Source organism: Phocoena sinus, chromosome 20, assembly GCF_008692025.1.
Source record: "Phocoena sinus isolate mPhoSin1 chromosome 20, mPhoSin1.pri, whole genome shotgun sequence".
Lineage (NCBI taxonomy): Eukaryota > Metazoa > Chordata > Mammalia > Artiodactyla > Phocoenidae > Phocoena > Phocoena sinus.
Genome location: NC_045782.1, coordinates 17,175,810 through 17,188,028, shown reverse-complemented (window position 1 = coordinate 17,188,028; position 12,219 = coordinate 17,175,810). Strand labels below are relative to the sequence as shown.

The window sequence follows — 12,219 nt, the reverse complement described above, 5'->3', positions numbered from 1 at the left end:
CTCTGTGGATCAAAGCTTTAAACATGAAAACCAAATACATAAAATAAAAATAAAACAGAATATAGTGTCACAGCCTTGGGTAGGAAAGTTTTCTAAGTAGTACACCAAAGGCAGAAGCTGCAACGGAAAAGATTGAGTTGGCTCTAAAAACCTTTTAGATTTGCTGTCATAAACAAAGTTAAAAAGAAATGACAAGCTGAAAAAATATTTGTGAGGTATGTCCAAAAGTTAATATTTCTAGTTGTTTTACATCAATGGGAATGAATACATCTATGGAGATGAGGGTGAAGGATGTGGGCAGGCAATTAATGAAGAAAGAACTCCTGGGGCTTCCCTGGTGGCTCAGTGGTTGAGAGTCTGCCTGCCGATGCAGGGGACACGGGTTCGTGCCCCGGTCCGGGAGGATCCCACGTGCCGCGGAGCGGCTGGGCCCATGAGCCGTGGCCTCTGAGCCTGTGCGTCCGGAGCCTGTGCTCCGCAACGGGAGAGGCCACAACAGTGGGAGGCCCACGTACCGCAAAAAAAAAAAAAAAAAAAAAAAAGAAAGAACTCCTGGTGACCAATAAAGGCAATTTAAGAAGTTCAACCATATTATAATTCAAAGGAGCAATCCTAATTTTAGCCTGTCAATGAGAAAGATTTGAGAAAGCAGAACAGCCAGTAAACAAAGGGTAGGAGGAATCTGACACGATCCTGATGAAAGATTAATTGAGACAACTTTTCTGGAAAGGAATTTGACAGATGTATTAGAAATTTTAAGATTTGTATCCTTTTGATAAAACGGTTTCCACCTATCAGAATTTATCTTAAAGGTTGGCAAACCTTTTCCGTAAAGGGCAGATAGTAAACAGTTTAGGCTCTGTGGCAGCCACTCAACTCTGCCACTGTGATGGGAAAGCAGACACACAAGGGTGAGCAGATGGGCGTGGCCATGTTCCAATAAAACTTTATTTACAAAAACAAGCTGCTAGATTTGGCCCATGGGAACTGTCGTTTGCCAACCTCTGGCTTGCTCTAAAACAATAAGTGCTTCTGTGGGGAACAATTTAGCTACAAGAGTGTTTAAAACACTGCTTTTGTTAATCCCCCAAAGTAGGTTAAGAAAAAAAAAAATTACATATATATATGACCAATAATAAGGAACTGGTAAATAAATGTGGTTGTCTTCTTGCAATGAAATATCATGCAGCTATTTAAATTTATGCAGAAAAAAAGAATATGGCTGCATTGTTATATAGATTAAGCAGGCTAGAAAATAGTTTGTAATTGAACTATTAGAACTAATAAGGGAGTTTAGTAAGGTCGTCATGACAAGATCAACACCAAAAATCAAAACGTCTCCTAGACACTTAGCCATAACCAATTAGACAATATCACGGCAAAAAGATCCTACATGTAACAGCAACAGAAATTCTAAAATAGAGTCACCCTATGAAGAAATGTGCAAAACCTATTTGAGAAAATCATAACATTTTCCTGAAGGGCATAAAAGAAGGCCAGAAAAGATGAAGAGATTTACTACGTTCTCGGATGAGAGAATTCAACACTGTAAAAAAGCCAGTTCCCTTCCACTGATGTACAAATTTCAAACAAAATCCCTAGCAGGATTTTAAATGAATTTCGACAAAAAAGAGTATTCTGGAAGAGAAAATATGTAAGGATAACAAAAAATTTTTTAAAAGTAAAGAATGATGAGGGAGGCTTTCTCTATCAGATATCACACGGTAAAGCAAGGGTAACTGAAACTGGCTTAGAAACAGGTAGACAAATAGATCAATACAACAGACCAGAGTCCAGAAAGAGACCCACGTTATACGGCAATTTAGCTCACGATAAAGGGGTGAGATTTCAAATAAGTGGAGAACGAGGGACTATTCCACAGCAGGAATGTGAACAGCTGGCAACATTTGGAACATAAAAATGCCAGATATTATCCTCACCAAAACCAAAAATAAGCTCCTGATGGATCAAAGAGCTAAACATAAACAATTTTTGTCTAAAAGTATTTGAAAAACATATACAGGAGAATAGTATGTTTATAACCTTGAGGTAAAGAAGGCACCACATAATACACAAAACGTAAATGGCATAAAAGGACTGATAATGACGACATCCGAACTTTAAAATTTATGCAATAAAAGACACCAAAACCAAAATTAAAATATAAGCAAAAGGCATAGACTGACAGAATATATAGAGATTTTGTGTATATAGATTTCATACAAATCAATAAGGAAAAGACAACCCAGGGACTTCCCCGGCGGTCCAGTGGTTAGGGCTCTGCGCTTCCACTGCAGGGGGCACAGGTTCAATCCCTTCCACTGCAGGGGGCACAGGTGCAATCCCTAAGATCCCACATGCTGTGAGGCACGGCCCCCCCAAAAAAGAAAAGGCAAAAAAAAAAAAAAAGGAAAAGACAACCCAACAGAAAATGAGCAAAGACTATAAAGAGGCAATTAACAAAAGAAGAAATCCACAGGCCCAGTGAACAGAAGGAACGATGGTCTCCTTCACCATAAACGGCAACACAGATGAAAGTGAGAGTGAGTTTTCCTCCATCAGATTGGTGAGTGGGAGAAGGGAGGGGAGAGGAGTAGAAGGGGGGCCTGTAGGTAGATGGAGGACTTCCAGGACTGGCAAAGGGCTGAGGATCCGGGCAGTCTCTCATCTACTGTTGGATGATACAATTGGTACCGTCTTTTTGGAAGGAAAATTTGGCCCCATCGATTAAAAAATAAAATCTGCATACCCTTCGATAGAGCAATTCCATTTCTAGATTTCAAATCCTAGAAATACTCAGAGAAACGATCTATGGTGCGTGGATAAGGATGTTCACTAGGGGCACTGTGCTGGGTGCGAAGGAGATGAACTCAGCTCGAGCTCTGCCACCACCAGGTGAAAATGGTGTCGCCGTGTGGGGAACATGGAGCTGTCCTGGAGGGTGAGGTGAAGGCAAGGATGACAGAGGGCACAGGGCCCCAGGAAAGCTCGGCACAGGTCCCACTCCAGGCTGGGGGCAGAGGGAACTAGACAAGGCTTCCTGGAGGAGGAGGTACCTACTTAAGTCTTAAACGATGAGCAGAAGTTATCCCAGGGACAGTGGGTGGGAGGCCATCCCAGGAGAAAGAAGAACTTGTGCAAAGTCTGGGAGGCAAGAGAGAACAGGGTCTTTTCAGTAAATAAGGAGCAACTGGGTGTCACCAATTTTGGGGTGTGAGAAGTGTGGCAGTGAGAGGTGAGGCTGGAGAAGTGGTGGATTTTATCCCACTGGTGATGAGGGGGCCACCGAAGTGGGGGTGGTGCCAGCTCCTTAGGAAGATCCTGAGGTGACTGTGGGATGTGGGTCTGGAGAGAGAAAGGCTGGGGACGCTGAGGGGCCAGGAGTCAGCAGAGGGAGAGGGACGAGGGGTGAGTGGGGACCAGAGGACTCAGGCTGGCTGGATGTGGGGCATCAAGGATGACTTTCTGGCTTAAGGGCTGGATGATGGTGACACCATTCGCTGGGATGGCGGTTACACAGGAGGAGAACCAGGTGGCCTGACACCCTATGCGTTTTATGGGGTTCCCTATGAACCAGCCCACGTGGGAGGACGACCCAGGATCTCACATGAGGGCTTATGAGTCAGATTTCATCCCACTGCCCGCTTGCGTTTAAGGCCCGAGGGTGGGGCTCTCTGTGAGTGCCCACGTCCCCACCCTACAGAGACCCCTACACCGTAAGGTCTTGGAGCTGCACAAAGGGAGTGCAGTGGCAGCCCGCTAAGTGGGCCAGCCTCACGGTGGGCTCCCAGGGCGTGTCCTGAGACCACAGCCTCGGGATGCCAACCCATGTGCAGTGGCAGCCCGCTAAGTGGGCCAGCCTCACGATGGGCTCCCAGGGCGTGTCCTGAGGCCTCAGCCTCGGGATGCCAACCCATGTGCAGTGGCAGCCCGCTAAGTGGGCCAGCCTCACGGTGGGCTCCCAGGGCGTGTCCTGAGACCTCAGCCTCGGGGTGCCAACCCATGTGCAGTGGCAGCCCGCTAAGTGGGCCAGCCTCACGATGGGCTCCCAGGGCGTGTCCTGAGACCGCAGCCTCGGGATGCCAACCCATGGACCCCTGCGACACCCAGCGCCCCCTCTGACCAAACTCAAATCCACCTGCATCAGAAAACTTGCCAACAGTTGGGTTTACCAAGCCCTTTTTGCGCCAGGGCGCTGCAGGCTCTAAGGACACAGGCAGGGTGACATCCAGTGAGTTCAAGAGCTGGTGGGATGGTGGGGCAGATGGCCAACAGGCACGAAAAGATGCTCATCATTGCTAAGTATTCGAGAAATGCAAATCAAAAGTACAGTGAGGGCCTCCCTGGGGGCGCAGTGGTTGAGAGTCTGCCTGCCAATGCAGGGGACACGGGTTTGAGCCCTGGTCTGGGAGGATCCCACATGCCGCGGAGCAGCTGGGCCCGTGAGCCGTGGCCGCTGAGGCTGCGCGTCTGGAGCCTGTGCTCTGCAACGAGAGGCCGCGATAGTGAGAGGCCCACGCACCACGATGAAGAGTGGCCCCCGCTCGCCGCAACTAGAGAAAGCCCTCGCACAGAAATGAAGACCCAGCACAGCCATAAGTAACTAACTAAATAAATAAAACTACAGTGAGGTACCACCTCACACTGGTCAGAATGGCCATCATTAAAAAGTCTACAAATGATAAATGCTGGAGAGGGTGTGGAGAAAAGGGAACCCTCCTGCACTGTTGGTGGGAATGTAAATCAGTACAGCCACTGTGGAGAACAGTATGGAGGTTCCTCAAAAAACTAAACATAGAGTTGCCATATGATCCAGCAATCCCACTACTGGGCATATACCCAGACAAAACTATAATTTGAAAAGATACATGCACCCCTATGTTCACAGCAGCACTATTTACAATAGCCAGGTCATGGAAGCAACCTAAATGCCCATCAACAGATAAATGGATAAAGTAGATGTGGTACATATATACAATGGAATACTACTTAGCCAGAAAAAGAATGAAATAATGCCATTTGCAGCAACACACATGGACCTAGAGATTATCCTACTATGTGAAGGAAGTCAGAAAGAGAAAGACAAGTACCATATGATATCACTTATATGTGGAATCTAAAATATGACACAAATGAACCTAGCTATGAAACAGTAACGAACTCACAGACATAGAGAACAGAGTTGCGGTTGCCAAGGGGGAGGTGAGGCGGGGGAGGGATGGATTGGGAGTTTGGGATTAGCAGATGCAAACTATTACATATAGGATGGATAAACAACAAGGTCCTACCGTACAGTGCAGGGAACTATATTCAATATCCTGTGATAAACCATAATGGAAAAGAATATGAAAGAGAATGTATATATATGTATATGTATAACTGAATCATTTTGCTGTACAGCAGGGAACACAACATTGTAAATCAACTATACTTCAATTAGAAAAAAAAGAGCTGGTGGGATGCAGGTCCACCTACCCAGATGGACTTGCATTGTCTGGAGGGCAGGCCCAGAGCGCCTGTGGTGATAGCTGGTTTGGGGGGTTTGGGTTCCAGGGGCCTGGAAGAGGGGTGAATGGGGTGGGTGCCCTCAGGCTGCCGGGTTTGCATCTGTTTACTAACCAGCACCACGGAGTGTTTCACTACTTCACTACTTTAACTACGACCCTCTTGTCAAGTGTTGACGTCAGAGGTCCCCGCCCCACCCTGGGGGTGGGGGGAGGCATGCTCCTGTGGTCCCATCCTACGTCATCCTCGCTTGGTCCCAAACCACTCCTCCCCTAGTAGCACCTGGGAAGCCCAAGTAATGATCCGGGCTCCCTCTGCTTGGCTGGTCTCAAGCTGACCCCTAGGGGACAGCTGGGACACAACAGGACCCTGAGGGCTGAGCCTGCAGGATGAGTACGTGCCCCAGGCAGGCCCCCTCCGCTCCCCGCAACCTGAGGAGCTATGGTCTCGCCCCTCGTGGCCTTTAGCCAAATGGAACCCAGAGCTGCCCAGAGCTGCCCAGACAGTGCAGGAGCCTGAGCAGGGAGGGATTCATTCACACCACGGGGCCTCCAGGCCTTTTCAGCCCCTCACTGCAGGAGCCCACTGGTCTGGCAGGCTGGCTTTGCGCTCTGCCCCCTCAGCCCTCCCAGCACCGAGGAGCCTGTCGTGAGGAACAGAGCCCCAGCCCCCCACTCTGCCTACCGGGCGCTCACGGACAAGGCTGCCCAGCGTGTCCAGGGATCAACAGCCACCTCGCTGGGCTCCGACCACCCGAGCCACCTGTAAGGGCCAGACAGGTCGGGGGCAGAAAAGAGTTCACAAGGAGGGGCTTACACCTAAAGTCCCGAGAGAGGAGATGAGGGGGGCACTGGGGTTGCTGGGATTCGACCGACCTGATCTTTCTGCTTTTCTGTAACCTCCACATGTTGCATTGTGGAGAAAACAATATTGCTTTAAAAAGAAGAGCACTCTCGGGACTTCCCTGGTGGCACAGTGGTTAAGAATCCGCCTGCCAATGCAGGGGACACGGGTTCGAGCCCTGGTCCGGGAAGATCCCACATGCCGTGGAGGAACTAAGCCCGTGCGTCACAGCTACTGAGCCTGCGCTCTAGAGCCCGCGAGCCACAACTACTGAGTCCGTGTGCCACAACTACTGAGCCTGTGTGCCTAGAGCCTGTGCTCCGCAACAAGAGAAGCCACCGCAATGAGAAGCTCGCGCACCGCAACGAAGAGTAGCCCCCACTCGCCGCAACTAGAGAAAGCCCGCGCGCAGCAACGAAGACCCAACGCAGCCAAAAATAATAAATAAATAAACAAAAAGAAGAGCGCTCTCTCAGAAGCCAACTCCTCCACGCCTATCTCTCCCCTTTTCTCCACCTGCCAGTGTGGCCGGCCTAGTGCGGAGGTCACGAAAGCAGCCCACAGCTGCGGGAACGGGACCCGGCCCTGGTACGGCTGGCTGGTGCGGAAGCCCGGCTAGGGCTCCGCTCTGACCTCCAGCTCCTCACATGCAGGCCTTTATTTTGACGTGATTTTGAAACACTGGTAGCCAAGGGTGAAAGATGCAGACTTCAGCACCATTTCTCACACGAATCTCTAAGACACGGCACTGGGAGGAAGGGGATTCTCACATATTAGCAGCCTGTTTTCTCAGTGAATTTTCACAAGACGGGTATGGCGAGCCCTGTTTTATAGGCTCTGAGGAGTTGAGAGTAACGTGCCTGGGTTTGCAGGGCTCCTCAGTGGCCAAAGCGGGGTGTGGACCCAGTTCTGACTGGTCCCACAGCCTACCTCGTTACCCCATTTCCTGTTCAGTCCACGAGGGCCCCGCTCCAAGACTCCCAGGACGCTCTCAGTGTTCGTCCTGCATTGGGGTCCTCTGCTCTGGTCCTGGTCCCATCAGTCAGGCCCAAATGCATCTTCACCCCACATCTGCTGCCCCTTGAGGCAGGTCTGGAGCCCTCACTGCTGGCCTCTGCACCTCTTGGAGCCCAGCTCTTCTTCACTCATCCCTGAGGGCACAGCACCCTGGGGTCCAACCACCTGAGACCTATCTTGGAGGCCCTGGTACCCGGCTTGGGTCTCTGCCACCTTTGAGCCTTGGCCTTCTGTAACACCATTTTGCTGGGCAGCTCTGGGCATTAGGGCCCTGTCAAGCGGAAAAAAAAAAAAAAAAAGCACAACTTAAAAGTCAAGAATTATATTTTTTCTTGGCTGCGCGATGGCGTGGCATGTGGGATCTTAGTTCCAAGACCAGGGATCAAACCTGCGCTCCCTGCAGTGCAAGCACGAAGTCTTAACCACTGGACCTCCAGGGAAGTCCCAAGAATTTTGTTTTATTTGGCAGACTTACTGAGGACTTACGCCCAGGCAGATAGCTCTGAGGCACTGTTCCTAAGACGTAAGGAAGGAGCCAGGACATACAGGAGTTTTGCAAAAAAAACCAGGTAGTCAAAACATCAAAAGCTTACTATTAATTTAAGAAAAACAGACATCTCAAGTTAAGGAATTCAGCCCTTTTCTCTGTACGGGAAGATGCAAGAGTCTGGGCTCACTGAAATCGTTCCTTTATGCACCTTAGCTCTCTAGGGCCAGTACCCTGTTTTCTCCATCCTGAATCCCCTCAGGGGGCACCATTTGAGGGGGGAGGCAGCAGCTGCAGTGGCTGATGGCTTCATGGCCACAACATCCTTTGTTACCGATGTGGCAAACTACACTCTTTGTCCACAGCCCCCTGTAGGGATCCCCTCCCCCAGTCCCAGCCCTGAGCCTACCACCCAGCTGGATCCCAAGAAGTATGCCATTGGCCAAAGTGACCTCTGGGGTCCTGGGCCTCCTTCAGCTATAGAAAAGACTCATGTTTGGGGTCAGATGAGGCACCAACCAGAGGGTGGAGAAGAGGTTTTGGAGCTAAGCCTGGATGACAAACCAAGACGATCCTCTTCCAGCCCTTCTGGCGGGCTGTCTCCGCCAGAAGGGACCCTAGAGACCGTCAGTACAGGCATCATGAACTGTATTCGTCTGTAAGATGACTCTGCAAGTGTTTGGGAAAACGATGGAAGTTTCATAATAAACAAACCGTTAGGTGATGATGACAGTAAGACAGAGCCATGGGGACTGCGGTCCTTGTCCCACTTCCTGGAACAGAGCTCCTAAAACCCTTGGAACTTCCTGAGCGATCGGAGTGACTTTTATTATTCATAAGGAGTCCCTTTCAACCCCACCTGAGTTCATGCTAATGAGGTGACTCAGGTGGGATCCCCAGAGAGCCACAGGATGGGGCTGGTCACCACAAAGACCAAACTGGTGATTTGAAGTGGGGAACTTTAAGCCCCACCCACACCCACCTGCAGGAGGTGAGAGGGCTGCAGATGGGGTCGTACAAACTCTAGAGCAATGAGACCCGGAGCTTCCGGGTTGGTGACACACTGCCGTGCAGGGACGTGGTGCCCCTGGAGAGTGCCCCCGCCTCCCGGCCACATACCTTGCCCCGTGCGTCTTTCCTGAATTGTATCCCTTATAATGAAGCAATAATCATAAACAGAGTGCTTTCCTGAGTTCTGTGAGCCGTTCTAGTGAACTACGGAACCTGAGGGGGGTTGGGAGAACCCTGCATTTGTAGCTGGCCCCAGCAGAAGTGCAGGTAGCCTGGGTGCCCCGTCTGTGGCTGCTCCCAAGCGAGGCTAAGGCTCTGGCCCTGGGGCCTGCACCACCCCTGGGCAGTTAGTGTCAGGAGTAGATTGGATTGCTGGACATCCAGCTGGTGTTGGAGAAAAGAGAAAAATTGTCTCCCTGCCTGCTGTTGACCTCGAGCGTACCACTTTCCCTCTGGAGCTCAGCTTCTCCTTGGGACCTCAGAGTGGGGGAAGGTGCCCTGTGAGGATTCCCAGCCCCTACACCCTCTGCTGTGGCTTCCCAAGGGTCTGCACTGCACCAGTTCCAAAATCTCTTTCTTGACTTTGAAGCCAAAGGGCCCTCAGAGGGGGCTCTGGGGTCTCCCTGACACCAAAAAGGTGAAGCAAAGGCAAGAAGACGGAAGACCAAGCAGGGTAAGGTAGGCGGCTGGAGGCTCCCCATCCCTTCCGCGGTGGCCGCCCCTCTCACCTGCACCACGCAGTCTGGGATCTCCAGCGCGCAGGGCAGTGTCCCAGCGCTCTCCACGGCCAGCACATCCTTCAGCAGCTCCTCACAGCCTGTGGATGGACAGACAGACAGTGGAGGGTCAGAGCCTCAGCCCAGCCCGGCTGCTTTGCTTCTTTTTTTTTTTTTTTTTTTTGCAGGATCTTAGTTCCCTGACCAGGGATCGAACTTGGGCCCTTGGCAGTGAACGCACAGAGTCTTAACCACTGGACTGCCAGGGAATTCCCTGGGCAGCTTTGCTTCTGATGAGTAAGCCTTGGCTGGGTAGGGCTGCAGGGAGGCAGAGGCCCCAAGTCTCCAAGAGACCAGCTGATCATTCAGGGGCAGAGATGGGGCACCCAGTCTGCAGGGAAGCCAGTCCAGGGCCAGGCAGAGGGAGCCGAGACAGGTCCTTGCCCTCCAGACGTTCTTCCACTGGGACTAACAGCATCAGGGAACATACAGAAGACAGACTCCCAGTTGCGGAGGGGAGGCTGGGGCAAAAAGAATCCAGGAGGCCTTCCTGGAGGAGGGGATATAAGAACATACTCCCTGCCTGGCTCACAGGGACTCCAAACACACACAGTCCAGGGCTGCAAGGCTGAGGCCCTCTGCAACCCTGCAAACTCCAGAACATGGAAGGCCACCTTCAGGATGGCGCTACTTGCTGCAGACTTACACAGCTGGCCTCCCTCCCCTGAACAAATGCCCCCAAATCGTAACGGACAAAGGAGGTGTGATATTGTGATTTATAAGAAAATAGGTATTTGGCCTTCATTCACAGTTTGTAACTCACAGCTCCCAAAACCCTCAGAATTTCCTAAGTGTTGAGAGTGACAAAGATATCTTTTTATGTTAATGAGGTGATTTGGGGACCCACCTAAGGATGGGGGCTGGTTGCCAAGAGAACCAACCAGGTGATTAGAGGGCTGGACCTTTCAGTCCCAACCTCTGACCTCTGACCTCCAGGGAGCGGTGAGGGCCTGGAGGTTGGATCAATCGCCAATGTCCAATGATTTCATTGATCACGACTATGATGAAGGCGCCACAGAAACCCAAAAGTACCAGGTTCAGAGAGCTTCCGGGTTGGTGAACACATGGAGATTTGGGGAGAGTGGTGCCCTCCGAGAGAGCATGGCTGACCTGCACCTTTCCCCACACCTTGCCCCACGCACCGCTTCCATCTGCCTGTTCCTGAGTCGTATCCTTTTGCAATAAGCCGGTAATCTAGTGAGTAAAATGTTTCTCTGAGTTCTGTGAGTCACTCTAGCAAATTAATCCAACCCAAGGAGGGGGTCGTGGGAACCTCTGACTTACAGCTGGCTGGTCAGAAGCATAGGTAACAGCCTGGGCTTGTGACGGGCTTCTGAAATGGGGGTGGGAGACAGTTTTATAGGACTGAGCCCTTAACCTGTGGAATCCGATGCTACCTCCAGGTAGACGGTGTCAAAATTGAGCTGAATTCTCCTCAGACACCCTGCTGGTGTGAGAAAATTGTTTGTTGGCATGGGAGGAACCCCTCACCTCCACACATTGGAACTGGTCTCAGAACAGCAAACAGGAGGTCAGACCTGCAGAGCGCCAGCACAGGGACATGCCGGGCACAGTTAGTGGTGGCCCTACTGAGTCAAGCAACCCCATTCAGAAACCTTTCCTGGGGCTGCCTTGCACAGTCCCCCCGACCTCTCTGCTCACTTCCTTTCGCCCCTCACTTCTATGCAAGGAATTCCTGCTTCCTTCCCACCCTCCCAGACTCTGAGGGACCCCACAGGGAAGGCTTCGTGCTGCTCTGAGCCACACAGACAGGGAAACACGGCATCCTCCACAGATAACAGCAAGGCCCGGGGACTTCCAGATGTAAACTGTGCTCTCCTCACAGGCTGGTGAGCTGGACCACTGTCTCCAGACGAACACTTCAGTAGCGAGTGGCCACACTCTGATTCCTGCAGGCGTCTCATAACTGCCTTTGAGTGGGGGGAAAACGAGAGGGGTTTTTATATTCCCCCCTAAAGGGAAGACAGGAAGGAATTCGGAGGAGTTAGGAGGAGGGAGTGGGGAGGAAACAAATGAAGGAAATTCAGAACAGAGGCAGGGAGATGAGGGGACCAGCTCTGAACTGTCCTCGTTCAAAACTGAAGCCTGTGTTTTGGGAAACTTCTCAGGAGTCTGATGTCCTTGAGGGAGATGAGTTCCCTCAGGAGAGGGAGGGGCAGAGAGGAGGGGAGGGGAGGGGAGGGGAGGGGAGGGGAGAGGAGGGGAGGGAAGGGGAGGGAGGGGAGGGAAGGGGAGGGAGGGGAGAGGAGGGGAGGGGAGGGAGGGGAGGGGAAGGTAGAGGAGGGGAGAGGAGGGGAGGGGAGAGGAGGGAGGGGAGAGGAGGGGAGGGGAGGGGAGAGGAGGGGAGAGGAGGGGAGGAGAGGGGAGGGGAGAGGAGGGGAGGGGAGTGGAGGGGAGGGGAGTGGAGGGGAGAGGAGGGGAGGAGAGAGGAGGGGAGGGGAGAGGAGGGGAGGGGAGAGCAGGGGAGGGGAGAGGAGGGGAGGGGAGAGCAGGGGAGGGGAGAGGAGGGGAGGGGAGAGGAGGGAGGGGGGCCGTTCTCGGGAAGGGGACAGACAACGG

The 12,219-nt window shown here is 51.8% G+C and overlaps 1 protein-coding gene across 4 annotated transcripts in view; it reads right to left on the bottom strand.

The window, feature by feature from the left end:
• Positions 1-12,219, bottom strand: part of RAB11FIP4 (RAB11 family interacting protein 4) — a 114,458-nt gene that overhangs the window by 68,465 nt on the left and 33,774 nt on the right. For 3 of the 4 annotated variants that reach the window (XM_032617335.1, XM_032617334.1, XM_032617336.1), the window contains exon 3: positions 9,592-9,680. In XM_032617335.1, coding sequence (XP_032473226.1) covers positions 9,592-9,680 — 89 coding nt within the window. Of the gene's footprint in view, positions 1-7,278; positions 7,309-9,591; positions 9,681-12,219 lie in introns of those variants that run through there. The other variant, XM_032617339.1, reaches the window with a different exon arrangement.